The sequence below is a fragment of the Primulina tabacum genome, chromosome 1, assembly GCF_025594145.1.
Source record: "Primulina tabacum isolate GXHZ01 chromosome 1, ASM2559414v2, whole genome shotgun sequence".
Taxonomy (NCBI): domain Eukaryota; kingdom Viridiplantae; phylum Streptophyta; class Magnoliopsida; order Lamiales; family Gesneriaceae; genus Primulina; species Primulina tabacum.
In genome coordinates this window covers 46,579,200-46,605,442 of record NC_134550.1, presented here as the reverse complement: position 1 = coordinate 46,605,442, position 26,243 = coordinate 46,579,200, and the positions used below count along the sequence as shown (strand labels likewise).

The following is a 26,243-nucleotide window of genomic DNA, read 5'->3' as shown; positions in this document are numbered from 1 at the left end:
ACCTCATCTTGGTTACGCCAAGTTTATAAGGGTTTTCACCCCACCTCAGTTCAAGAGCTTCAGAGTTCACCTCATCTTGGTTACGCCAATTTTATAAAGGTTTTCACCCGATCTCAGTTCAAGAGCTTTAGAGCTCACCTCATCTTAATTACGTCAAGTTTATAAGGGTTATCACCCTATCTTAGTTATGGAGTTTCAGAACTCACGTCATCTTGGTTACGCAAAGTTTATAAGGTTTATCACCCTATTTCACTTCAGGAGCTTCAGAGCTCACCTCATCTTGGCTACGTCAGGTTTATAATGGTTTTCGCCCCTTCCACCCCCCCCCCCCCTAGGGCAGGAAATTTGGTGACGTCGTAGCATGTCTCACCAAAATCACGTTGGACATGTGTTTATACCGACCTCAGCTCGGCAGGAACTTTATTACTCACAAGGTTAATATTTCATTAATTGTTGGACCGAGCTCCAAAAGCCTAGCCGACCACTCTCAGTGTGACCTCATCAGGTTAATATTTTATTAAGTGTTGGACCGAGCTCCAGGAGCCCAACCGACCTCCCTCAGTGTGACCTCACCAGGTTAATATTTTATTAATTATTATGCTGAGCTTCCAGAGCCCAGCCGACCTCTCTCGGCGGGATGGTTGGATTATTATTTTATTAACTCTTGGTCGAGCTTCCAGAGCCCAGCCGACCTCTCTCAGTGGGATGGTTGAATTATTATTTTATTAAGTCTTGGGCCGAGCTCTGGACCTCTCAGCGGGGTGGATTATTGTTTTATTAAGTGTCGGGCTGAGTTACCAGAGCTCGGCCGACCTCTCTCAGAGTGACCTCAATGGGTTATTATTCATTGTCTTAGGGCCCCCTAAATATGTTTTGTCGACCTCTCACTGAAGACAATAACATAAATTAAATACAATTCAACGGAGGCTCAGTACAAAAAAAATGATGATATATATATGCAGATTTTCATACATCAGGTGGAAGATTTTCTTATATCTGTTTCACGCATAGGAAATTTGTCGAGGTGCCCTCTGGGGAATACCTGACGGCATTGAACTGATCCATGCAACCATTAAAGCCCAATTCCAGGAAGCCGAGGGCCTTTTCGTCAATAATGTCCCCGAACTCCTCTGAATTCAGGAAAGCCTCTTTGAAGACCTCCAAGCCCTTGTCCATATCAGCTCGGGCAGAAGCAGCGTCCTGCTGAGCCATGACAAGTTCCTCTCGGATAGACCTAATCTCTTCTTGAGAAGCCTCGAGGCGGACCTCAGTCACCCGCAGCTCGTTCTTTAACTTCAGGGCCTCAGCTGCAAATCCCTAGCGCATCTCACCCTCCTTCCTCTTAGAGTTGGCCTGTTCCTTCTCAAGTGCCGAGATGAGGTCCGCGAGCTTCCTCTCCAGTTCAACCGAGGTCGCCTCAAAGTTCCGGGCATCATTTGAAGTCTGCTTCCGGATATTGGTGGCTCGGAAGGTCACCTCGACATTTAGCAGAGCTGCCTGAATTGAAGATATATGTTAGCAAATGACAAGATTATGAAAAGATAATTTATGTTAACAGGTTCAGCTAGAGTCTTGAGGGACGTTACCTCAGCAGTGGCACTGTTGGACCTTATGACAAGATCAGACCAGCTCAGGTCGTGGAGGAACTCCGCATCGGCAGTTGAGGCGACGGCCCAACCACGATCTGAAGGTCTTTTCGATACATATCATAGAGGTTGGAGCGAAAGCGGAGGACCCGAGAATGGTTGTCTGGCCTGATCTGTCAGAAGGGCACAACATCAGTCTGGATGGATCCGAGCTCCCCACTACTTGCGGATTGAACATGGGGACGAGGTGTGCTCGGGGCTCTGAGTTTTTGGGACGAGTTCACGGGGGCCTCTGGGGCCTCAACTATCGTCACAACAGGGACTTGTTCCCTGTTTACTTCCACAGCAACTGCCTTGCCCTTGTCTGCACGAAAGGAGCTGGCCTTCTGCTGCCTACGGGCTTCAGTTTTCTTGATGAAAGCATTCATGACTCTATTACCTGAGACAAGAACAGAAGCTCGGTCAGACCAAAAAAAAAACAAAAAAAAAGCAAAAAAACAACAGCAACAAAGTGTGGGACATGTAGGGGCCGAGCTGAGTTTCATACCCTCATTGCCCTGGGAGAGACTTTGGCTGAAGTGAGCCCATAATAGCACAAGAGGTCCTCGGCTAAAAGGGTAGGAGTATGGAAACACCGACCCCTTGATGGCCCTAAAGGGCCCAAGAAAAGTGAAGCTCTTGCGGAAGCCCGGAGGAAGAGAAGGGAGCTCGGGGAGGGCGGCTCTCCATTGAGAGCTGATGTCCCACGAGTCAGAGGGTTTGACGGAAAAAGTGATTTTTCCAGAATTTATTAGAACTCGGAGCACCCTCGAAGAACTGGAAATTGGGGTGACTGATAAATAGAAGGAACCCTCTTTTGACCTCTTGGAAAGGTAGAAATGAGAGAAAGAGAGAGGGTCAACCTCAAAAGTTAAGGCTTTGAATAGAACGATAAAATTTCATAAGGTACGGAAAGCATTGGGGTTAAACTGGCCGAGGTGGGTCTAGTAGAACTTAATGAGCTGTTGAAAAAAAGAGGGGAGAGGAAATCAGAGGCCACCTTCTAGCTGGTCTTCATAGAAGGTATAGTAGACAGGAGGGGGATCACGAGCCTTCTCCTCAGAATGAGAGAAGGCAAATTCATAATCAGAAGGGGCACGGGAGAGAGCTCGGAGCCGACCCTCGTCTAAGGCATCTAACCATGAAGGGCAGAGCTCGAACCAAGGATCATAAGTCCTAATTGGCTTCTCAGGGTGATAGGGACCGAGCTGGTTCCGGACTGCACCATCATCACCAGTAGAGAGGCGGGAGCTAACCCCTCGGTCTCAAGACACTCACTTGACCCAGAGGCAGCCTCCGCGAGGGGATCGTACTGATCCACCTCACGGAAGATCTTCTCGGAGGTTGACTGGTAAGGACGGTTTGGAGAATTCATAAGAAGGATACCTAACTGGAGATTAGGAGATCGGGAAGGGGGGGTTGGGAAATTCCTTTTGAAGGTCGGAGCCGAGGTGAAAAGATGGAAATGTAAAAGTTGAATGAAAGGGGGCAGCCGGTATTTATAGAGGGACCAGGAGGAGATCGGACCGTTGATTTAAAATGTATTGAAAAGCCAGGATCATCTCGAAATGCGTGAAACTAGTCGTTTGGATGATAAATGATAGGTGACGTTTCATATTTAGGGTGGAAACCAATGTGGCCAGAACTTTGCCTATCAGAACCATCACCAAGAGCTCAGCACAGCAAAGCAAAGAACTTTGCCTCTAAGTTCAGAACAGCCAAAGGCTTTTCCTTTCAAGATCAAAACAGCTTTGAACTTTGCTTCCTAGCTCAGCACAGCAAAGGACTCTGCCTCTAAGCTCAGGGCAGCCAGCTAAGAACAGCTACGGGACACCGAGAGTTCAAAAAGCCACGAGCTTCTGGTCTACAACGTCAGCTCGACTCGATGGGGGGGACTCGTGATACCCCTGGACTCGATAGCCCAGAAAGGTAGGGAACCAGTATTCAGAAAGTCATGTGAGGTCATCTTCATGATAGAGCCCCGACAAGAGGTCATCTCAAACGCGCGAAGCTGGTAAGAGAGCATGCCGGAGGTCATCTCGGCCGACCTCCAGACGCCCGTAATTGTGACACATAAACCGGTGGCCGACCTCCCATGCCGATCTCACAGCATGTCCCGAGCTGACATCCTACATGATGGCATCTCGTCGATTGAAAAGGTTTTGGCCGAAATCTCGAGCCGACCTCCCATATGATCCAAATTGTAGACGGGCTCCGGCCCGTGAGAGCTCCTACATAGACACTAATGGGTAACCCAAAATCCATAAAGATTTAATCTAATTTCGTCCAAGATTCTTAGAATCTAGACCTACCAAATCAGGACTTTATTATTCTCCTATAAATAACAGTTTACATTCATTTTTTATTCATTCATATACTCACTCACTCTACACGCACAGTATTATCTTTGTTTTATATTCTCTGACTTGAGCGTCGGAGGGGCTACGTCGGAACAACCTTTCGGCCCCCTTCTAGCGTTCTTGTTTGTGCTTTCAGATTTCGAAGGTCCGATCCGAGTTCCCCAAATGAAGATCCCACCTCCCAGCCACCATCCCGGATTTCAGCAACATTACATTAGATATTTTATTAAATATTATAAAATAACAAAAAAAATCTTATCTTTAATCTCGAATAATATATTTTTCACATGTTATCACAAGCTTTAACAAAATGTGGACATATATTTATCTAGGAGTATCAATTCGGGTAGGTTAGGTCGGGTTGAACAATAGTACTATTCAAAAATTACTTAACCCGAAATCAACTCAACCCCGATCCAGCCCGAAAACTCTCAACCCGAACCCAAACCCGATCAACCCGATTAACCCGATTTTGAATTTTTTTTAAGAAAATTAAAAAAATTAATATTTTAATTTAAACACATAATAACAAAATCTCGTTCATATATATGATTTAAATTTGAAATTCTAATTGTAGAAAAATAAAGTATATTTACTAAATCAAATAAACAATTGTTTAAAAACAAAAAAATTTTAAAATAAATATTAAATTATGAAATTTTATGATATAAATATATAATAAATATTTTTCAGACATATAATGTATAAAAATGTAGTCAATATTTATTAATTATATTTTAAAAAAAACTAAAATTTTTGGTTCAATCCAACCCAACCCGATCATTTTTTTGGGTCCAACCCGACCCGAACCCAAACCCGAAAACTTCAAATACAAACCTAATTTTTTTCGGATCGTGTCGGGCTAGTGGGTCGTGTTTGATTTTGACACTCCTATATTTATCCAAATTTTGTGCACTCCATATTTTTAGGTGTTTTGTAAAACAAAAAAAACAAAAACAAAAACAAAATTTTGTACCTCCCTACTAAAGCTCAGGATACTCTATTTATTGAAATTTTAGAATAAAGAATAGTATTTTTTGTTATTTTATATTATATGATAAAAAATTATGACTATTTTTTAAAATATGATAAAATTTGGTTGTTAAAACAAATAATAATTTCATTTATATTTTATTAACTTTGTGTTATATTTATTTAAAAACATTTTTTTATAATATGTCGATTTCGATAGTTAAAACACATAATGATTGTATTTGAATTTTTGAGGCTTGAATCAAAATTTTATAATAAAAGGAAAGTGATGTATCGAGGTAGTCATGCCAATCATTAAATTAAAAAGTAAAATGGATTCCTATTAATATTTTTTAGAGTGTATTTAGAACTCCGGCGAAAGTCCAAAAGCAAAAAACAAAAAAAAATCATAATTACTACACAAAAACTAAACTTTGAATATGTAGTAATTAGTGGATCAAAATCCAATATATTACAAATTAATATACCAAAAGGTTATTTTCTCTTTCATTTAATTTATTTGTACTTTGCTTGTGTTTCAGATTTGTTTTGTTTCAAATCATTGTATTACTTATTTTAACCATTTTCTTTGAAAGTTATTAAGGTTATATTGAATGAGAAATATTGTGATTAAGATCTTATTTATCTATTAATAGTCTATGTTTATACTGTTGTTTATGGTTTACCTTAAAACTTGAGAATAACAATGAAAAATTTAAAGTAATTTGAGTTGAGACAAGTGTTCAACACTCTTTTCTTGAGAAGAATTTTGCCCTGTCTTGATGCTCTGATTATGGAAATTCTTCCCCAAAATACAACTCCTTGCAATAATATCACTGTAAATTGAAAGAATAATAACCAAAAAATAGAGTGTACTTTCTTTTAAAGAAAGAAGAATAAGATAAGGCAAAACTTATGCAAACGTGTGGAAAAAACATGATGATCAAAATTTTTTTCTTGTTGTCTTTGATCACATATTTATAGATTTCAATAATTAGAAACGTGTTATTTCATTTAAGAGGTGTCCATTCATCCAAAAGTTTGATGAAAAAAAGTCAAGGGACACCATTTAGATTTAATATATAATGAAAACTTGCAACTTTCTGTCAATCAGTGTCGCTAGGGGATTTTTTCAGGGCACGAATGGCACTTAGGTACCCCTCGCTGCTTGGGGAACTTCCTCGCAGCTTTTCAGATGCACATTTGAACATTTTGTTCAGTCGAGTTTTTTCTTTTCTTTTTTTTTTCTTAATTTTATTCATTAAGCTTAAACATTCCAACAATCCTCCAAATGAATGAAATTAATATATGAATGCACGTAATATCGAAAGGGTGTATACACAAAAAATTATTGCACCAGGATAGGTGGCTTTTGGCATTGAACTTGACGTCTTGTATTTGATATTTTCAGGGCATAAATTGAATTTAATGTCTTGAACTTCTTAGTAGTTTATGTAAAACTAGACAACAGTACCTACACGATAAGTTTTTTCCTTATCATTTCCATTTGATTCTTTATCGGTTGTGTTTGTTTTGACTATAGAACACTTTTTGGTTTCATAAGTATTTCATTGAGGTCGTTCGTTCTCATACTTATATAGATGGTATCCTTTTTAAAAGTATCATACTATACTCTTCTTTTTATAAGCTAAGGAACCATTAAAAGTCCTATACTTAACTTCACTATATTGGTAGACAATAACACTCGTCGTCCTAGGAATGAAAAGTGAAAAGTTCTCGAGTGTTAACTCAAGTTTTCATAATTTAATTTCATTCAGATATGTGATATTTTATCAACAGAAAATTGCTTGGTTTTTTTATACAACTAGAATGCACGTTCTTCTTCTAATTATTATTATAACGTAAATATATTTGATCATGTTTTTTCTATTTTATAATAATTTCATATGATGATTTAAGATAATTTGATCGGTTTTTTGTCAATCAAGAGATATTCTTTAACATGATATTGTATTGTTTCTTTATTTTTCGAGTAATTAAACTTTATATAACATATGTTCAACTTATTTTCTTTCCCCAAATTGGATATGTGAAATTGTTTAATATATTTTCAATTATCACTGTGTTAAGTTGATTTTATTTAAATAAACTACGTATGATTCTTATGGTTTCTCTATATTTAAAGTTTTATTTTTCAGATTTCAAATCTGTTTTTTTTTTCATTCAAATAAAAATGTATATATAATGATTATTTTATATTATTATTAAAAAATTATAATTTTGAGTTGTCAGTTGATAAGTTTTTTAATATAATTGATTCAATAAAAATGTTGAGAAATATGATGTATTTCAAAATAAAAAATATATAATTATTTCTTGGTTCTTAATTAACTTCATTCCTTCCTTTTTTTCCTTTCATTTCATTTTAGTTTATGATTCTAAATCAAAGTTTGTACCCACGAATAATTGGATTACGACGTCGAAGTAGATGTCATTTCTTAAAAATAAAAATCATACAAGTAAAAAAATTAATTTATATTTTAGATTTTCTATATAGATATGTGTTCATCTATGTTCATCTTTCTCACCTTTTACTATTTGTATTTAAACAAGATAAGATGAACTTTTATCCCCTGATTTTAAATAGTTAATTTATTATTTATTCATTGAATTTTTATTATTATAAAACAAAATTATCTAACATCTTTGAAGGAAAACTGAAATTACCATAATTTGATTTTAGAGTGATGTATAACCTAAAAATATAAGGTAATGTAGACCAGTTTTTTATGATTGTAAATTGTTTATATGTGTCCAAAGGAAATAGTTGAAAATTTATTTAATTACGAGTTTAGTTCATTTACAGGGAACATATATGTGTAAACTAAAGAGAATCAAATAAGAAACATCACAAGTTTTATTTCAAATTAGACAAATTAGTCACTAAAAACAATGATGTTTTGTCAATGGTGGTGAAAGATATGGAAAAACCAAGTGAGACTTCAAAAAACCAAGAGGAAATAAAATGGAGTAAGACTCGAATTGTCAACGACTCAAATAAACAAAATAAGGTCATAAGAAAAAAAAAATATCAAAGAGATTAATCAACATCAAATCTGATGATAAAAAAGAAACATGAAAATAAGATATGATTATGAAACTGCTGAATTTAATCGAACAAACAAGTGGGAAAAATTTTTAAAAAATTGAAAAAGATATTGAACGATTCCAAAATCAAACAAAGAAAAATTTGTATAAATTAACGGTGGTTATTTGAAATGATAGATAAATTGTGAATAATAATTGTTATTGAATAATATGTGAAAATTTATGTATCTGCATTGATTTGTAAATTTGCGACCAATATTCATAGCACTCAAATTCGTTACCAGCGTCCTTTGCTACCGGTTAACATAAAACTGTAACAAAGAAATGAATCTATCTATGTTAAAGGATGTATTGAAGTCCAAGCAGAAGCAGTGTACAGGCTAGTTCCCTTCCATCCTAGCCTTAATGTTCCATCTCTCTGCTCAAGGCTATAGCCATGTGCAGGCGGAAACATGTTCAGTATCAGCTGTGCTTGAGCCAATGAATTTTTGCTTATTGGTATCGGGATAAATCCATTCGTCGAAAGTTCGCTCCTCCAGTGCCTGAACTTGTTCTCCCCAGTTCTGGCTGGGCCCCCTATTGCCAGCACGTTGTTGATCTCCCCATGTAAGAGGCTGTGCTCCACTTTATGTCTGGCTGGATTGTCTTGGGCCAAGAAATTTCCCAAAGAGTCGAAAATGGTTGAGTAATAGTGAAGGGAGCTAACAAACCTGTCTAAAAATGAGCCCTCGAATGCAATCTCTTGCTCCACTAGTGTGATCACTCGGGGGCTGAGCCCCTGGAGGAGTCTCAGTGTCTTCCAGTCTTGCCCGGTTGTGTCGTATAAAGAGTGCTGCAGCCAGTGCACTGCTAATGCTTCACCTCTTCTCATATGAAGCTGAGAAATATCTGCTATGTCTCCACACTTCTTGTCTACTGGATGGAACTCAAAGTACATTCCGAGGCGCCTGGCGAAATTGGAGAGCTGATTTCCAGTCTCAACCAGTAGCTCCATCGAGCTCCCCAGACAGGTCATACGCACGTGAGGTGGGCCCTCAGCCCGAGTAGCCAGAATATGAAACAAGGCTGGCCATTGCAAGCCTTGCATAATATCAAGATCGATAATATGAACCTTGTCGTGGTGATGCAATGCCTCCAAGATTGCCTGGTTTGAAGTAAAATGAGCAAACTTTACAAATGGGGAAATATGGTTGTACGCTTGGAAGGCATCATGCGGAGAATTGAAATTGACCAGAGGTGCCCCCAGCCAAGAGTTGATCACCCTGCTAGAAATAGCCATTGCGAAATAGGCAACAACTCTTTCTGCACAGGAAGAACTATAAGGGGAAGCAGTTTGCTTAAGTTCAAGCAACATTCCGTGGGCTTCACCAAGATTATCCAGAGATATAGCAGCAGCACATTCCAACAAAAGACCAGGTAACTTTAACCCCGATTCATCGGCTGATCTAGCATTGATCATAAGCCCTTTACCGCTCTCAAAACCCAAACCCTTTTTATCTTCCTCAATCTGATGATCAGTGCACCATTGATGAGAATGGTGCCGCATGAATCCCAGGCTCTCACCAGAATCCTTTTTTGTTCCTTTTTTTGGCTGTAACTCATCAAACAGTACTGACGCCACACCCGCACCATCCTCCACCTGGAAGTTGATGGTTTCGTTTTCATATTCAGTCAAGTCTTCGATAAGCTGCTTAGTGACATGCTCAACCCATTGAGACAATTTGTTTCTCTCCGAAACGTTATCAGAATCAATCCCAGACATGGCATTACTGGGGGAGTTCATCTGCTCCTGATGAGAGCCTCCTCCAAGCATCAGAAAAAAGCAAAGAAGTGAAAAATGCTGGGGGAGGATGCAAATGGATGTGCAGGCAAGTATTTGAAGTGTGAAAATAATATAAAAATGAGCAAGGAATTGTCCCTGATGAGAAGAATTTGAGCTAGCAAGTTAAGATATTCCAATAGCTTGGCCGGCATAGTAAAGACGGATATATGGAGGTAAATAGCTAATTGCCAAGAACACGTCAGTTTAATAGTTATTTTTTAACTATTTAATCATGCAAATGTTTTTTTTTTAAGATCATAAATAACACAAAGTAGCATATAAGCTATCAGTATTTTCTTTTCCAATTACAATAGCGTGGGTTTTTTTTCTTTAAACGTGAGATCGATTATGTCACTACAGCACTAAAAATGTTGCAATCAGTATATAAAAATATGTTGGCAACGATCAGTCATTTTATATACTATACGGTTGAGCAAAAAATCTTAAGATTAATTATTACTGTGGCTAAATATGCGTCATCACTTATCAGAAATACAACTCAATGTACATGCTATGTATATGTCGCCAAAAATACCATTAAGTTACAAGAGAATAAACGAAAAATGTATAATCTATAATAAATAAAGTTATTTATTCGTTTATTAACGTGTATGCATACATAATGCAAGTGCCACGTTACCAGTAACTAACATACATTTACATCAGAGAGGAAACAGAAATTTGTCTAAAAGATTCAGTAAGATATCCATAGGTGATATACCAACTGACTTGTATAAAATTCCATCTATGTTCTGTTTTTAGTACATTACACTGCTGTTTGAGAACTAGATTAAAAAACAAGAACTACTTACAAGTAAATATGTGATTCTCACTCCTAAGTGATGGCTAAGAAGATAAAAGACTGGATGGGACAACCATTAGAAAACAAGAAAATTAAAGGTACTTTTTCATATCCGAGCCACACGTTGCATCAGGCTCAATTTGTTCAAATTTGTTGATGAACGAACCGCTACTCATAAACTAACAAAAAACAGTAGCATATTTTTGGAAGTCGATCACCACAATAAGATCAGCTAAATATACTCAGCCTTATCACTTCATTTCTCAAAGACATCATGTTGCGAGGAAAGAGATCTGCAAAGCTTCTTGGGACTTGATGATTTTTCTGCCTCTTATGATTCTGACTCTTCCTCTGTTGTAAAGATGAATACAGAAATGAGATAATAATAGGTCAAGCTTGACAATCACAGAAAAGTTGATTTTTACAAATGTACTACCATATTTGGATGCATAGATATTAAATGTGCAAAAAATAAGTAGATAAAAACACATGCATACCAAATAGTGACATGATTGTTGGCCTCTTTGACTTGGTATTTTTTTTCTTTATTTCCGCTGGAAAAAACAAGATCCATCATAATTCATCCTAAGATTTACACAGAATGAGTAAACAATTGAAGGTACTGAAGACAAAAATATAATAAGCTCCAGCCCTGCGAAAAAAATGACATCCAAACACTATATTAGAGAGAGAGAGAGAGAGAGAGAGAGAGAGAGAGAGACCCATTCCAGGCGTTTGATAGTCATTCACTATTTCAAAGTTCTTGTAAGTGTAGCCGACAAAATTGATGTCTTTGGAAGAAAGCATCTGGAAGTTGAAAAAGAAAATAAGCCTCAGTCCCGTCTCAAAATGCGTTTAAGACTGTAACAAAGCCAAGTCAGATAATAAACATAGCCCATATTTAAAAATTTGGAGAAGAGTATCAGAAACGGGCATGTGAAGAAATAATCATGGAATTTGCCAGACAATTAAGCAGGCTGCAAATACGCTGAACATGTTTCAACTTTCAAGCAAAAAAATCAATACCAAAAAAGTCAAAAAACAAAAGTTGTTAAAGCTGTGTGCCAGTTTGACTTCCATATCCACTTAGGTTTAACTTACTTGAAACCAGCCTTACATTTGTGAAGTGGAATTAAAACTGGAAACCCAAAATCAAAGTCAAGGATAAGAAACAAACCGATACTTTGAGGAATAATCATTGTAAGCCTAAACTTCCGACTGCCTTAAACTTCCACAAATGAAGGGACACATCACATCTCAAAGAAAGCCTGGTTTATTTTTTACCAATTATCATGTGCATTTTGACCACAAAAATTTTTTGCTCTACTCTGAGGTACAGCAAAGAATACAGAACTTTGCCTCAGTCAAGTATCCAGACTTCTAAAATAAAACAACAGACTACTTTTCCGCAATAAAAAGAACAAACTCAACAAATTTCAGTGATTTTCACTCTTCAGCATCACATCTGGAGCAAACCTTGTTTTGAGAAAATTCAACATCTGAATTATATATCTAATAAACATTCTTATTCAGATCTGACAGGCTCTAAGACCATTCCAACAAAAATGATAGTAGTTACAAGTCTCTCAGTAGGCAAAAGAAAAAATCTTCCAGTCAATATTTAGAAGCACTATAATGTGTTTTTATGATGTTATGGAGTTTCCAGCACAAGTACCTTTTTCCAGGGACCAGATTTTGATGATGCTTGATATTGGTGCTCAGACTGCAGCTCCCAAAAAGTTGAGATCAACTAGATATATATTTCACAAAAATATCCATATTTCAAAAATGCTACAGTGAAAAGAAATCAATACCTCGTCAAACTTCTCAAAATTTTGGGTGTCCAACTCATCATTGACTTCAGGAAGGAATGCAGCTTCCATATTATATATCTTGTCCCAGTTAATGCCCATAAACCAAGGATGGACCTAAATGTGCACACAATTATCATAATATTCCATGGAATCAATCCAGTGATCAGAAAACATGGTATAGAACACACAGCACAGTACCTTGATTTCACCCGCACCATTTGAACCAAGCCTTTGGTTGACATTGCAAAGTAGTTTACTTATCAGGTCTTTTGCTTCTGAAGAAAGTTTAGCTTCCTCAGGAAATTTTAAATGTGTTCTCCAGTTTACTATCTGCACGTACAAGCAAGAAATCACATTAACTTCACACGTGCTAATAATAATAATAATAAATGAAGTGTAACAATCAGAAATCACAATGCAACCCAAGAAGGCAAACATGTAAGAATAACAAGTAACTTTGATCAAATTTCATGAGAGAGAAGTTGGATATGAATGAAAAATTATTGATTCAAGGTAGCATTAGGTTGCCAGTTTGCCATAAATAATGCAACAAAACAAGAGCACCAATTACCAAAGAAAAATATAAACACCAAGTGAACACGAAATTATCAGAGTATATATAGCAAAATTTACTAATCCAGATATTCTGGAAAAAACAAATGAGTAGCCAAGTTTTCATGCAACACCCCAAACAGTTGGGAGGCCATTCTCTCATGTTTGACAAATTAAAAGAAGAAACCGGAATCTACCTTTCGACAAGTTGTCATAGGGTCGTCAGAATAGAAGGGTGGATACCCCACAAGCATTTCAAACATGATAGCACCAAGGGACCACCTGCACAGCGAGGACAAACCTCATTTCCCAACAACTGATGGCTTGAAATCAACTTCTCACTCTCTCGCCTAAAAAGCTAGAGAGGAAGGGGCCTGTTCTGAGATCTCACAAAGATTAAAAAAGAAATAAAAGAGAATGGTGGTTGCACCAAGGGAAAGGAGCAAGCTAGGAAAATTATTTTCTGAAAACACAACAATAAAACAGCAAAAGCAGGAGTGTAGAACTTCCCACAAGCAGGAGTATAGAACTTCCAACTATATTAGTTTTTAAAAGTTCTAGAGCAAACTCGCCCAAGCAATCAAAATCATTTTACTTACCAACATGCAGATTTAAGATATCGTTATTCTCTAAAAGGGGAAACACAAGAAAAATGAATGCAAGATCTCGCTACTGCTAGCAGAAGAGAGCTAACCAATCACATTCCAGTCCATAACCCTTCTTTAAAAGAACTTCTGGAGCAATATAATCAGGTGTACCCACAGTGGAATAAGCCTGAAAGACAAAAATTGATATGATTAAAAGAAAACATGGCTCCAGCCTCCAACTAGTCAATAATCAAGAGAAAAACACAATGAAAACTAAATGTTCAACATGCCGGATGGTGCATAGAGCACATGCTATTCAAACAAAATATGCTACTATCCAGCAACATTGAAATATAGTTGAAGAACAACGAAAACCTATTATTGCCTTTTGTCAAAATGAATCTTACAAGCATTCTCCTATTTTTCTGCCAATGTTGTAATTGCTCTTGTTGTGTGCGTTTTCGAGCTGCAACGCGTTCATCACTTCTTGAAGTTCCACCAAAGCTGTCTCCAACTGAAAAGTCTTCTTGAAGAGTACTACAGTCTAAAGGCTTGCAGAGTCCAAAATCTGATAATCTTAAATGACCATATCTATCAAGCAGCAAGTTATCTGGCTTGATATCTCTGTAACAAATCAGATGTTTTAAAAAAGTCAGAAGAACTGGAGTAGGTCAACAAGAACTGTGAGAAAAACTTAATGCTCCAGAAAAACTATAATTTAAATCAAACATATACAACCTATGTATATAATTGTGTTTGTGGATAGATTCAATGGCTAAAACTGTCTCCGCTACGTAAAATCTGGCCTCGTCTTCAGTCAAGGTATCTTTCCTCATCAGTAAAGTCATCATATCTCCACCAGGTAAATACTCCATGATAAGATACAAATATTCTTCATCTTGAAAAGAACAATATAGCTTAACAATGCAATTACTGTCCACCTCAGCAAGCAGATTCCTTTCAGCTTTCACATGTTCAACCTAAAAAATACACTATCTGAGAACCAGTGATACAGTAAACATTACAGCAAAACCATCATTATAAAACCACAAGCAAGTACCTGGCCTCTACGAAGCATTTCTGATTTCTTAAGCTTTTTCATCGCATACACATGCCCTGTAGTCTTTTCCCTACAAACTCTAACCTGTATTAAAAATCAAGTAATGTAACTAATTGGATTCACTTTGTAGATCCCCCAAAACATCTGATTCATCAAATAAGTTTACATGGATCATGGCTTAGATGGGTGATTGGGATCAAATCAACACCCCAATTTAGCTCCCATACCATATAAACTAGTCATAAACAGTGAAGCAATCAACTAAAGCAAATTAAGATAGCTATGATAAAACTATTTTATTATAAATCTTTACCTCCCCAAAAGCTCCTTTTCCAATCATTGTCAGTAATTCAAAGTCATCAGCACCCATTTTGTGCCTCTGAAGGCGCATATATACAGTTTCCTTCTTCTCTAAAAACTTAAGCTGGTTATTTTGATCTTCCTCAGATACATCAGCATCAGCTAACTTCTTTTCAAGTAAATTACGCCTGATACACACAAAATAAAGGAAACAACTTGAATCCAGAAACAGAAAAGTGGAACCATCTACCAGCAAATAATAGGAAAAAAATATAACCACAAAACTCATCATGTCACATATAAAGTCCAAAATGAATTCTTCTAATTCAAGGTACTTCAATTAGAAGTAATGAAAAATATCAAGGCAGACAGTTTTGCATTATAAAATACAACCTTAATCGTAAATCAGTTATGTTGTCCCAAAAAGAGGCTAGACATGTAAATATATTGTTATATTGTGGCCCTCCATGATGGGAAAGTACTAGCATCATTTGCTCCATGACCTAAGCATGCACAATTTTCAACTGCTATAGGCATGTTTTGTATATTAAAACCAAAAAATATCATCTCGCTGCTATTTGCAGTTTACTTTTCCAGAGTTTTTTTTGCTTAACTTTTTATTTATCCTCGATTTATCTAGACTTTTCCAGATTGTTATTCCGATATGTGCTTGAAAGTCGAAACAATAGATTATAATTTTTAACGAGCCCATTGCTATGCTATTCCAGTAACAACTTTAATAGTAGTATTTTATAATGAAGTTTGAGCCATTGCATGGAATTTAAACAAAAGGAAAGCCAAACATAAAGCAAAGGACAACTTTTAATCACGTGTCACCATTCAAGACAATAATCAACCTAAATCATATGAAGAAATGTAATAACGACCGTCAACAAATGCGTCCTGATTTCAAAATTGCAATTCAAGATAATGCTACCTTCATGCATTTTAGATGCCATAACTGTAAATAAATTTAATAGTCATGATGTTGTTGCAGAAGTTAACAACAGCAACCAGTAAAGGGAACCCAATAAGATGCATGATGTTACAATAAAATAAATAATACATTTATGATATCTTACCGCTCTCTTCTTTCCTGAAGATTTTTCTGCTGCTCCTTATAATGGTTTTCAATATATTGCTTCGCCGCAGCAACCCTCTGTTTTGTGAGATTTGAGGCTTCCTCAGCCGAAAGGGGTGCTGGATCTTCTCTTGCACTACCCATTGACTCCTTTTTAATGGATGACTTTGAGCGATCTCTTGGTTGAAACTTCTGGAACCAACTCTTCGCTGAATCCATTTATTTCCTACCTCAGCTTAATAGGTGATTTAAACACAGTTCTTCGGCCAAGTTTCCCATACTAAAAATCCACCATGCTCAACCACCAAACGCAAAACCTAACGACCAAACCCCAATTACAGCGCTATGATGTGTACGACGTATTCCATACAAAACAATAACAAATATTATGACACCATGCTAGAAATGCAGAAAACTAGTTCCAACAAAAAAAATAGTTGTACTATCTCTACATATATGACAAAACGGAATATTGAAGCAAAATAACCTTGGTTAAAGATTGTTTTTTGAAAATTAACCGTAATTAAGTATATTTGACACTCAAATACACTTGAGGGGGGTTATTTCCAAAAACAAAGTTTGATCAAGGAACAAATTTTGTAACCACGATAATTACACGGGACTTTTAAATTTCTAATCTTCCCGCCTTATTTATTTTAACAAATAACCTCCTTTTGCTAAAAAAAACATGTAATACAAACCGCTGCATCATGTTATTTTAACAAACGAATTTCATTTTTAGATATACATGTGAGAGAAGGTTATTATTCAAAATTTACCCTAGTTACACACTAATGCCTCATACGAAAAAAATTCAAAACCTTACCTATTCAAAATACCATTTAGAATCTTAGATTTAAGATCTATTGCTATCTTAAAAGGTATGAATGTTTGGCAATTATGAAACCATTTTATTTGTGCCCATACTATATCCAAACAATACTCCCTAGACACCATATGCCCTATGATGAGAATTTTTTTTACGATCGACGTATGAGCTTATGCATCCTAGGGATCAAATTGGTCTATCATACATCGGGACACACACCATATATAGCACATATTTTTGGATATGTATGAACCTGTACATGTAACGATAATATAATAGACACAAAATAGCATTATGAAATCATAAGGTGAATATGAGCGTAGCATGGTCAGCACCCATTTTACAATTTTTGCATAGAGCCCTTCAAATTGCGATTTTGAAACAGACACACAACAAATGCATAATTGTAATATCTTAATTAAAAATAATTCGCAGATATTGGATATCATGGTGTTCTACTCCTGAAAGTTATCACTCTTTAGTTTGTGATAGTTTCCTTCAGAGCCAATTATGCACGCAGATCGTGCAAGCGGCAATTACTAAAATATAGGCTGCGTAGAATCCCGGCTCATTATTTCAGAACAGAGAAGAAACTAAAACAAGAAAGTATTAACACAATATATAAACTACAGGGGGGGTCCTATCAACACCTCGAACTCGAAAATTAGCGGTCTTCAACAACCCTGCTGAAAACCCACGTAAAGTCAACGGATTAAAATCCACACTGTCCGAACAAAATCGAGGATACATGATTCGTGTTCCATAAGACAATTTTCAGGAGAATCAGATAACAAAATCTGGAGGGAAAAAAAAGGTACGACGAACAACAAATTCTGAGGAAAAAAAGCAGAGCAAATAGGCAGAAAGATCGGCGTACCTCCAAATCCGAAGATCGGCTAAATACAACCTTGCACGTATATTATTTTAATTTTTAAAACTCAAAAAAGAAAAAGAAAACCCACGAATGAACGGATGCCAATCTGCATTGAATGAATCAACGAAGCACTGTCCCGGAAATAATAATAGATTATTATTGTTATTTATTTTTTTTTGAAACAATAATTATTATAATTTATTAATTAAAAAGTTAAACGTGGGAATGATTTAATCTTAGGTTAATTTAATTTTGAGTTTATATTTTTATAAAAATTTACAAATAATATTTCGTGAGAAGTTATAATTTCTTGTGAATGTTATAAGAATTTAAATGAAAGTATAAGAAACTAAATAAGAAAGTAATATTTAGAACTCATTTAAAATACTAATATCAAAATTTTATAGTGTTTTTCAATTAATCATACGATCAACTTCAACTACGTTGTTTTGTGTATAAAACGGTATGTGTCATGTAAAATAAAGTAAAAATTTATGTGAGACGGTCCCACGAGTCATATTTTGTGAGACTGATTTTTTATTTGGGTCATTCATGAAAAAGTATTACTTTTATATTAAGAGTATTACTTTTTATTGTGAATATCGATAGGATTGACTCGTCTCATAAAAGACCTACTTTCGACATATCGATTCGTTAAAATGATATGACCGGAATTATAACAATCAAAATTAGTTAGATTCGTCCGGTCCCATAAAACAGATAAATTGGTTGATAATTTTCCAGTATATCTACTTGGTTGGTGGGTTGCAGGCCGGCCCTAACCTTGTGACTTTAAATGGCAATTATTTTCATCAATTAGTGATCTTATTTTGAGACAATGCAAGTCAATCGCTCTCTCTCTCTCTCTCATTTTTGTCTCAATCAATATGGGAACCTATGTGTGCACTTCACCGCACGATTAGGGGATATTTTTATTTTAAACGGTGACGATTGTCTATCATTTTCCAAACATTCCTTTGGAAATTTTGTGGTACTGAATAACTTAATTATGATATATTTATATTTAATAATTATTATTGTTATGATTAATGAAGATGCATTTCACGAATCTTTATCTATGAGACGGGCAATCCTACCGATATTCACAGTAAAAAGTAATACTAATAGCATAAAAAATAATGTTTTTTCATTGATGACCAAAATATCTCACAAAATACGACCTGTGGGATCGTCTCACACAAGTTTTTGTCTTATAGAATTGAGCCAATCATTCTTTGTGGCATCCCTCATGACATATTCATTAATTTTCCAGAATGGACATGGTATTTCATTTTGTTAATGTTAATTTTAGGGCAATGAAACTCGTGACTAGTATCTTTTAATTGTACAGTGATTAAACCTCTAACCCAACGTAGTGAACTGTAAATTACGTTAATCAAATAAATTACTATAAGCAAACTTATGTGTCCAAAAAAAATGTTAGTAGAGTAGTGGTAGCCATTACCATTTGCCCAACTTTGTTAATATTAATTAATTAATGAGTAGGAGACCATCAGTTGTTTTCATGAGCAGGAGAAACGTCGCCACGAATAAACTTGATCTTTACATTGTTGATTTTGCAAGTAAAACGATCACCTGCAACACACTCTACCCACCAACTGAAATTGATCAGATTTTAGTAGAATCTCAAAACAGGAAACTAAAATATATGATTTTGTGGTTCGGTAGGAGACAGTGTTTGGTTGGCATTTAAAATTCCTTTTTTAGCACCAAATTTTACACTGATTTGCTGAGCGAAATACACGAAGTGAGTCGACTCGACTCAATGCATTATGTTAAATAGTACAAAGTGTAGCAAATAGGATTGAAAGACGAGGCAAACTCTTAGCATTCCAGGTAAATAAAATCAGAACAATCAAGTATATATGTTCGTGGGCAAGTGTTATTTCCCCAATTTTGACATTTTGCTTCAGATTTCCTCGTTTATGTACTTTAATACAACAGTAACAAAGACATTGCTGTGTCATGATGCCAAATTTGTCAAAATGCTGCCCAGCCGGTTGCAGAGGTTCTAGTAGACCCTGGATCAGCCGCGGAAGGGAGGCTTTTCTGCATAAAAGACAATAATAACTGATAACGACATGAAATGTCTTGGCCGACTATGTTTCTGAGTGAAATAACGAAGCAGATTCAGTTAGTTTAAGCATTAAAAATTAAAAAGTGCCAGATACAACAAGATCTTGATAATATTGCACCAACAAAAACAAAACAAAAAACTCATAATTCAGAGAAATCGACATTTAAAAAATCTCACACAAATTCATTATGCATCGTATGTCCAAATCTGGTGTAGGTGGGAGGAAATTTAGCTTGGAATATGTGCTTGTGACATTGTAAAATTGCTTATAGAGAAAAATAATAACACACAAACCATGCCAATTCGAACTATAAATCAGAACATTGAAAATATTACCTCAAGATTAGAGAAATCTGATAGAGGATCATTTGAATCCCTAGCATTGTCCTTGCTTCCCTTCAGAGCAGACATATGACTGGCAGATGCCATCCTAGCAGCAGCAACAGGATCATTAGGTGGTGGAGGAAGAGGAGACCTAAGTTTCCCAGCTCCACTGGGCGGGGGAGAAAGACCAAGAGTTTTAGATTTTCCAGTTCCAATAACTGCTCCAGACAATCCTGCGGCAGAAAGCATGCCCGTTCCACCGGATGGCTTATTTTTCACATTTATTCGAATTGTTTCACCTTCCTAAAGACCAAATAACACAATATTTGGTCCATTTCAATTGAGAACAGGGAGACAAAATGATCGATACAAATGTAATGGAATTCAAAAAAAAAAAGGAAATTTCAGGAAAAAATAACATGATAGGAGATTGTAGAATGACCGACTTGTCTTGATAAATATGTAGAATGACTCCTATGTGGATTAGTTAATAAATTGGTAGTGATTAGTTTTCAGCATAATAATTCTAGAAATTATTTAGTCCCGAGAAAGAATACGTAAAGTCACTGTGAAAATTTGTATTTGTTTTAATTTGATGATCAATAATAATAATAATAATAATAAAATATCTTATTGGAAGTTTAATTTTTAAAAACACTAATTATTCGTAATACTATTTTATAGAAGCTGAGATGATTATCTAATGGAGATAACTTTGCTTATAGATTTTGATCTTGGCCAAAGATTTCTGATTTAATCTTCACGATTAAGCTAAATACCTCAGCTACGCACACTTATATTTCGACATTATTTCACAAAAGCTCAACAATAATGAATTTGGATGCATATTGTTGTTATTGGTGCTCTATTGATCTTTATATGTTGGAGTTCTATATTCGGTTATGCTTTGGTGATATTCTGGTTGATATGTAAGTCATGTAATCACATGTTAGTTTCTATGTGAGGATGCATGCGAGCCACCTCTTGGTTCACGTAGGTCAAAGTATTGCATGATGGGGTCCAATTGTGGATGTTGTTATGTTCTGTCTGTCATGTGATTCACATCTTGGTTCCTGCATGCCAAAGTGCTGCATGTGGGGAGCATATGTGTCACATCTTGTTTTCCTATAGTCAAAGTGTTGCATGATAGATATTCTGATCTGGATTCTGTTATTTTGTTATTCTTGAATTCTTCTTATATGCATGTGTATTTATTATTTGTCATTATCATTGAGATCAAATTAGTGGTTGGATGCAAGATTGTACTGAATAATTTTGGTTTCAGGTAATACGTAAAACATATAAAAGAGGTCAATGAGGATGAGGATGACGTGGAAGAGAATTTGTAGAGCTTGGAGACTTGAGTTCTTTCATTTTGAGTTTTTTTAGGATTCGTAGATTATTTCTTTTCAAATCTTTTGGCTAGTTCTTAGTGAGACTGATTTGCTATTCATTGATTTAACTGAGAGATTGACACAGTGATTCTTCCGATAAATAGATTATGGATATTTTAAATTTTTAGGCCTATAGGTCGGTTCGATCAGTTATCAGTATAATAAAGAGGACTTAAATTACGATAAATTATTGCATGTGTTTTGAGTGTGTAAATCCGGGCCTTACATTTGAGGAGAAACATTCAGAAAAACACACACAGACAAAGTTATATTTAACAACTATGCGACAATGTAGAAGCCAGCTAACACACACAACTGCCGGAACTAAGAGATACTAGCAAAAAATCGGCCATGACACAAAAGTTAAGCTTGCAAAAATGTGGTTGACAGCTGACTCAATAACAAGCTAAAGCATGCAAGGAACATTTCTTTAATGCCATCCTTCAATCAATGCATTCTAAGTTTTCATCGCACAATCAGCTTATTCAGAAATGTCAAATTCAAGAATTCAATAATTATATATCTATACACAGTATTTCCCTTAAAGACGTAGCTAATTAAACTTTCCATTTTGCAAGAAAATAAAAGGATAGAATTCATAAACATAAACATACAACAGTAAGCTTCAGTAAGTAACATACCGCAAAATAAACTCACCTTCAATCTGTGAACGGCGGGATGAATATCAATATTCCCCTCCTCAGCCCCTTCCCCACTACCACCACCGCTCCCAGGTTCATCCCCTTCCCTCTTCACGTACTTCTCATGATCCGACAACGCGACATTGAAATCAAACGCTTCGTTCCTCTCATTAAACCCTAAACCTATGAAGGCATGCTTCCCACCCCCATCCTCGATCATCAAAACAAAATATCGGGACGAATCCAGCACCGATTCAACCGCTTTCTCCCTCTGCCCCGGGTTCACGAAGCAGGCGGCGAATAACTCAGCTGAATTGGGATCCTCAAGCCGGATCTCACATCGATTTTTACAGGAAACGACGCGGAGACGACCCGACCAGATCTTATCGGACTGCAGCCACTCGCCGCACTTGTAGCCACCGCTGGAGGGTCGGGGAGGGATCTTGAAGACGGAGACTTCGCGGACAACGAGGAGGGTGTGCTCGAAGGTCTCGTCATCATCATCCTCGTACGACATGGTAGTAATAGTATTCAATCCAGTCGCATTGAGCTGAGTTCAGATCAGAGGTTTTTTATCCTGGCGAGGAAGCCCAGGGACGCGTGTGAAGACAATGGAATTTTTTTTTTACCCGAGCCATTGGTTGGTTCAAGTGGACGCAACAATTAATTATGTAGTGGATATCATGTGAGACGGTTTCACGAATTTTACAGATCAATATCACCGATATTCACAATAAAAAATAATACTCTTAGCATAAAAATTAATAATTTTTCATGAATGACTCAAATAAGTGATTCGTCTCACAAAATACGACCCGTGAGACCGTCCCACACAAGTTTTTTGCTTTAATTATGGAGAAGGTCTCTTGTGAGACGGTCTCACGAATCTTTATCTATGAAACAGGTCAACCCTACCGATATTCATAATAAAAAGTAATACTCTTAGCATAAAAAATAATATATTTTCATGGTTGACCCAAATAAAAGATCCGTCTCACAAAATACCACCAATGATACCGTCTCACACAAGTTTTTGTCTTAATTATGATATGATTGTTGATTGATTAATTTTGAAAATTTTATATTATTTATAATAATTTATTTTTATTTTTTTAGGATTTTGGTTGAGGTTTTTCATCGACAATATCCCATTTGATGGCATTTTAGATATGGTGGAATGGACCAGCTTGTTGGACATTGTGAACCATTCTTGCAAGGTGAATTACACTAGATAAGTTTTCTTCGTCCTATTTAAATCTACCAACTCCAAAAGATGGTGGGCGAAAATAATTGTGGATTGTTGACGGGTATAAAATCCTGATCCGATAACCAAAATCCAACTTAAATGAGTCCGGGATCCACGACCCGAATACTTGACTGTTGACGTAGACTATTTTACCCTCGCAATTTTTGGTTCATAAACCTAATTGGCTTGGAAGAAATCTCGCATCAGGGTTCTTGGTAAAAAGTGGTGGCTTGGAATCGGGTACGAGACCTCTGAAGTTTTCATCTTTATTTTCATCGATAAGAAATCACACTAGAATTGCACTGCGAAAGTCTCGAGCTTTGTTGGTTGAGTTTTTACGGTTTAGGGTTTTTTTTTTTTTAAAAAAAAAAGAGAAAATGGTACTGATTTGCTTAGTGCAGGCGTAGTTTGGTGAAGATTTATCTTCAATTTTACATCAATGAAAACGGAGACAAAGTTTACACAACAAAGGTTTGTTTCAAATCGATTCAGTGTTCGTTCTGTTTGGATTCTGTTCATCTTTTGTACTAGTGAAAAGATAAAGCTTATTCATGTTTGGAGCCTGATGGACTGTTTGTGCCACTATATCTCTGTGCAGAAGGAGTCGCCTTTAGGTTTGGCTACACAATCTGCTCATCCTGGTAATGTTGCTGAATCCATTTTAGGCTTTGATTCTTGTGTGATGGGGGAAATCATTCAATAATGGAGTGCTTTGAGTTTTTTTTTTCCTCCTGTCATCCTAGTGTAATGAAAAACTATCAACTAAATTCTTGTCTTTGGCGACATGATTCTACTGGTATTCTGACTTTGTTGAATGAGACATTCATGTTTATCGGTAAAATATGTTCTATTTGTATATAATTATTCTTGAGCATGAAGCATGTCAACATAAGCTGAGCTGAGAATATAGATTAGAAGGGGCGAAACAAGACAGGACTTGACATTCCCATTTATATGCAGTTCGTCTTTGTTATGTCGAAAACTTTTTGATTGTGCTCTGTTTTTTGCCCCCTGTGATGCAGCACGTTTCTCTCCTGATGACAAATATGCAAGACAGAGGGTTCTTCTGAAGAAACGCTTCGGTTTGCTACCAACACAACAGCCACCTCCTAAATACTGAGTCTTTGTTTTGAAATGAAAACATTTGGTATTTTATGTATTAGATTAGAAGTGTGAACTAAGACCTCGACTGGTAAAGGTTAATTCTGGTTCAGTTAATGGATTATTTTGCATATATTTTGACCCATTAAATTTTATTTTGATGCTTTAGTGAGGTGGTATGCACAAGGAGTATGAGTCGTATTGCTAAAACATTTGGTTCAAATCCGCTTAGTATTGCATGAAATGATTTTGATTTTGATTAGTTTCTAAATTGTCCAAAATCGGATCTTTTAAGTTATCACATACATCTACTTAAAGTTCATCAAATTTTATCCTCCTTTGGTTTTGGAATAAACATTCGTTCCTCTTTTTCTAAATTACTAACATCAAATTGCGATATTTGTGAAGAAATGAAGTAGCTTAAAACTCGGGATCTGTAGAAACTTTATTGTTCATCTATTGTTGGAAAGCCAAACATTTAGTTAAGAGTAATGGACTCTAATTTGATCCATCATTTCTTTTATAATCACAAAAACATGTATATGGAAAATCAAAGTATAGGTTTCTTGTGAGAAGATTTTATGGGTCATTCATGTATATATTTACAATAAAAAATAATATTTTTGGTATAAAAAGTAATATTTATTCATGTGTGATCTAAATAGAAGATTTGTCTCATAAAATTAATCAATTAGACCGTCTCACAAGAGTTTTTGTGAAAAATATACCAAAGAGTTTAAGAATTTGATGATATGGAAAAAATATGTGAAATGGTAGTCAGTATTCTAAATTGCGCCATAGACGTTAGGCGGAGGCTAGCCGCACCGATAAGGTGCTAGGCGGCGCGCCCAGGCCTGCCTAGGCGGAGGCTGGGTCTGCCGCTAAGAAGCTCATTTAAAAAAATAAAATTCTGGCCTCCTAGGTCTGCTGTTTTTCTTTCTTGGTTGCTGCATTTCTTTCTTTCTCGTTATTTGGTTTCTATTTCATTGCACTCCTCGTTCCAGAGAGGCACTATCTCGTTATTTTCCAGAGGCACTCTTCGTTCCAGACAACTGCTGCGTTTCTTTCTTTCTGGTTATTTTCCAGAGGCTCAAGTTATTCTTTCTTCTCACTTTCTTGCATATATTTTTTGTCCCTGATTATTGTTCCAACAATGCATCAAGGTGTTTCTTCTATAACAGACAAATGAGTTGCTTCTTAGTCGAAATTCTTGATAAAACATTGCTGGGAATTTTGTGATTTGTATAATTCTGGGTTAAAGAACTCAACATCATCTTGCTGTTGATGATTTTTTCGTGTATTTTTCCTCCTGATGATGATTATTTCGTTTATTTAGCTAAATTGCTGATGATAATTCTTTCGTGTTTTTTTCCTAAAGTGTAGATGGTAAAGACACATTGATTGAGAGATATTTTAACATGTATTTGAATTCAACACAATGTCATTCAAACATCTTTAAGAACTTGCTTCTGTTTTCTTCCTTTCATACTAAATGGAAACCGATTAATGGCGCTTAGTCCCCGCCTAGGCGTTAGGCGCTGGGCTAGCGCCCGACTGACACCTAGCGAATTCTAGAACCTTGATGGTAGTTATATGTGTCCGAAAAATTTAATAAAATACTGAAGTTTTTATGCCAATTTTTATTGAACGAATAAATGATTTATATTTTTATGTATTTATTTAACATAACTA

General features: G+C 36.0%; 4 protein-coding genes across 5 annotated transcripts; 1 reads left to right on the top strand and 3 right to left on the bottom strand.

The window, feature by feature from the left end:
- Nucleotides 1–8,278: 8,278 nt before the first annotated feature.
- Nucleotides 8,279–10,384, bottom strand: LOC142545026 (scarecrow-like protein 23). Its single transcript, XM_075652014.1, has one exon. The coding sequence runs from the start codon at nt 9,837–9,839 to the stop codon at nt 8,361–8,363; it is 1,479 nt and encodes a 492-aa protein (XP_075508129.1). The 5' UTR covers nt 9,840–10,384; the 3' UTR covers nt 8,279–8,360.
- Nucleotides 10,385–10,561: 177 nt separating this feature from the next.
- On the bottom strand, nt 10,562–17,886 carry LOC142545009 (uncharacterized). Of its 2 annotated transcripts, XM_075652002.1 has the most exons (15): nt 17,751–17,834; nt 17,524–17,559; nt 16,046–16,361; nt 14,977–15,151; nt 14,664–14,747; nt 14,342–14,583; nt 14,011–14,227; nt 13,711–13,790; nt 13,214–13,298; nt 12,663–12,794; nt 12,465–12,578; nt 12,326–12,373; nt 11,373–11,457; nt 11,148–11,204; nt 10,562–11,001 (listed from the first exon to the last, which is right to left on the bottom strand). In XM_075652002.1, exons 3-15 carry the CDS (start codon nt 16,261–16,263, stop codon nt 10,982–10,984), a joined length of 1,557 nt encoding a protein of 518 aa, XP_075508117.1. In that variant the 5' UTR covers nt 16,264–16,361; nt 17,524–17,559; nt 17,751–17,834; the 3' UTR covers nt 10,562–10,981. The 2 variants fall into 2 exon arrangements, with proteins under 2 accessions (XP_075508117.1, XP_075508112.1); XM_075651997.1 differs by lacking the exon at nt 17,524–17,559 and having other exon boundaries at nt 17,751–17,886.
- Nucleotides 17,887–19,572: 1,686 nt separating this feature from the next.
- LOC142544997 (uncharacterized protein At1g03900-like) lies at nt 19,573–22,823 on the bottom strand. The gene is made up of 3 exons (XM_075651992.1): nt 22,221–22,823; nt 20,182–20,472; nt 19,573–19,817 (listed from the first exon to the last, which is right to left on the bottom strand). Exons 1-3 carry the CDS (start codon nt 22,719–22,721, stop codon nt 19,749–19,751), a joined length of 861 nt encoding a protein of 286 aa, XP_075508107.1. The 5' UTR covers nt 22,722–22,823; the 3' UTR covers nt 19,573–19,748.
- Nucleotides 22,824–23,373: 550 nt separating this feature from the next.
- Nucleotides 23,374–24,684, top strand: LOC142510564 (H/ACA ribonucleoprotein complex subunit 3-like protein). The gene is made up of 5 exons (XM_075619618.1): nt 23,374–23,421; nt 23,632–23,690; nt 23,852–23,921; nt 24,049–24,091; nt 24,473–24,684. Exons 1-5 carry the CDS (start codon nt 23,374–23,376, stop codon nt 24,568–24,570), a joined length of 318 nt encoding a protein of 105 aa, XP_075475733.1. The 3' UTR covers nt 24,571–24,684.
- The last annotated feature ends 1,559 nt before the right edge of the window (nt 24,685–26,243 follow it).

Coding starts and splice junctions, on each gene's coding strand:
- LOC142545009 (XM_075651997.1), bottom strand. CDS start 16,263: ATGGATTCAGCGAAGAGTTGGTTCCAGAAGTTTCAACCAAGAGATCGC. Junction 14,748..14,976: donor GAAAAGGAGCTTTTGGGGAG/GTAAAGATTTAT, acceptor TTTTTAATACAG/GTTAGAGTTTGTAGGGAAAA. Junction 13,299..13,710: donor TATGGACTGGAATGTGATTG/GTTAGCTCTCTT, acceptor CTCGCTGTGCAG/GTGGTCCCTTGGTGCTATCA.
- LOC142545026 (XM_075652014.1), bottom strand. CDS start 9,839: ATGCTTGGAGGAGGCTCTCATCAGGAGCAGATGAACTCCCCCAGTAAT.
- LOC142510564 (XM_075619618.1), top strand. CDS start 23,374: ATGGTGGAATGGACCAGCTTGTTGGACATTGTGAACCATTCTTGCAAG. Junction 23,422..23,631: donor TTGTGAACCATTCTTGCAAG/GTGAATTACACT, acceptor TCATAAACCTAA/TTGGCTTGGAAGAAATCTCG. Junction 23,922..24,048: donor ACAAAGTTTACACAACAAAG/GTTTGTTTCAAA, acceptor ATCTCTGTGCAG/AAGGAGTCGCCTTTAGGTTT.
- LOC142544997 (XM_075651992.1), bottom strand. CDS start 22,721: ATGTCGTACGAGGATGATGATGACGAGACCTTCGAGCACACCCTCCTC. Junction 20,473..22,220: donor CCGCCGTTCACAGATTGAAG/GTGAGTTTATTT, acceptor TTTGGTCTTTAG/GAAGGTGAAACAATTCGAAT. Junction 19,818..20,181: donor CAGATTTCTCTAATCTTGAG/GTAATATTTTCA, acceptor TCTTTTATGCAG/AAAAGCCTCCCTTCCGCGGC.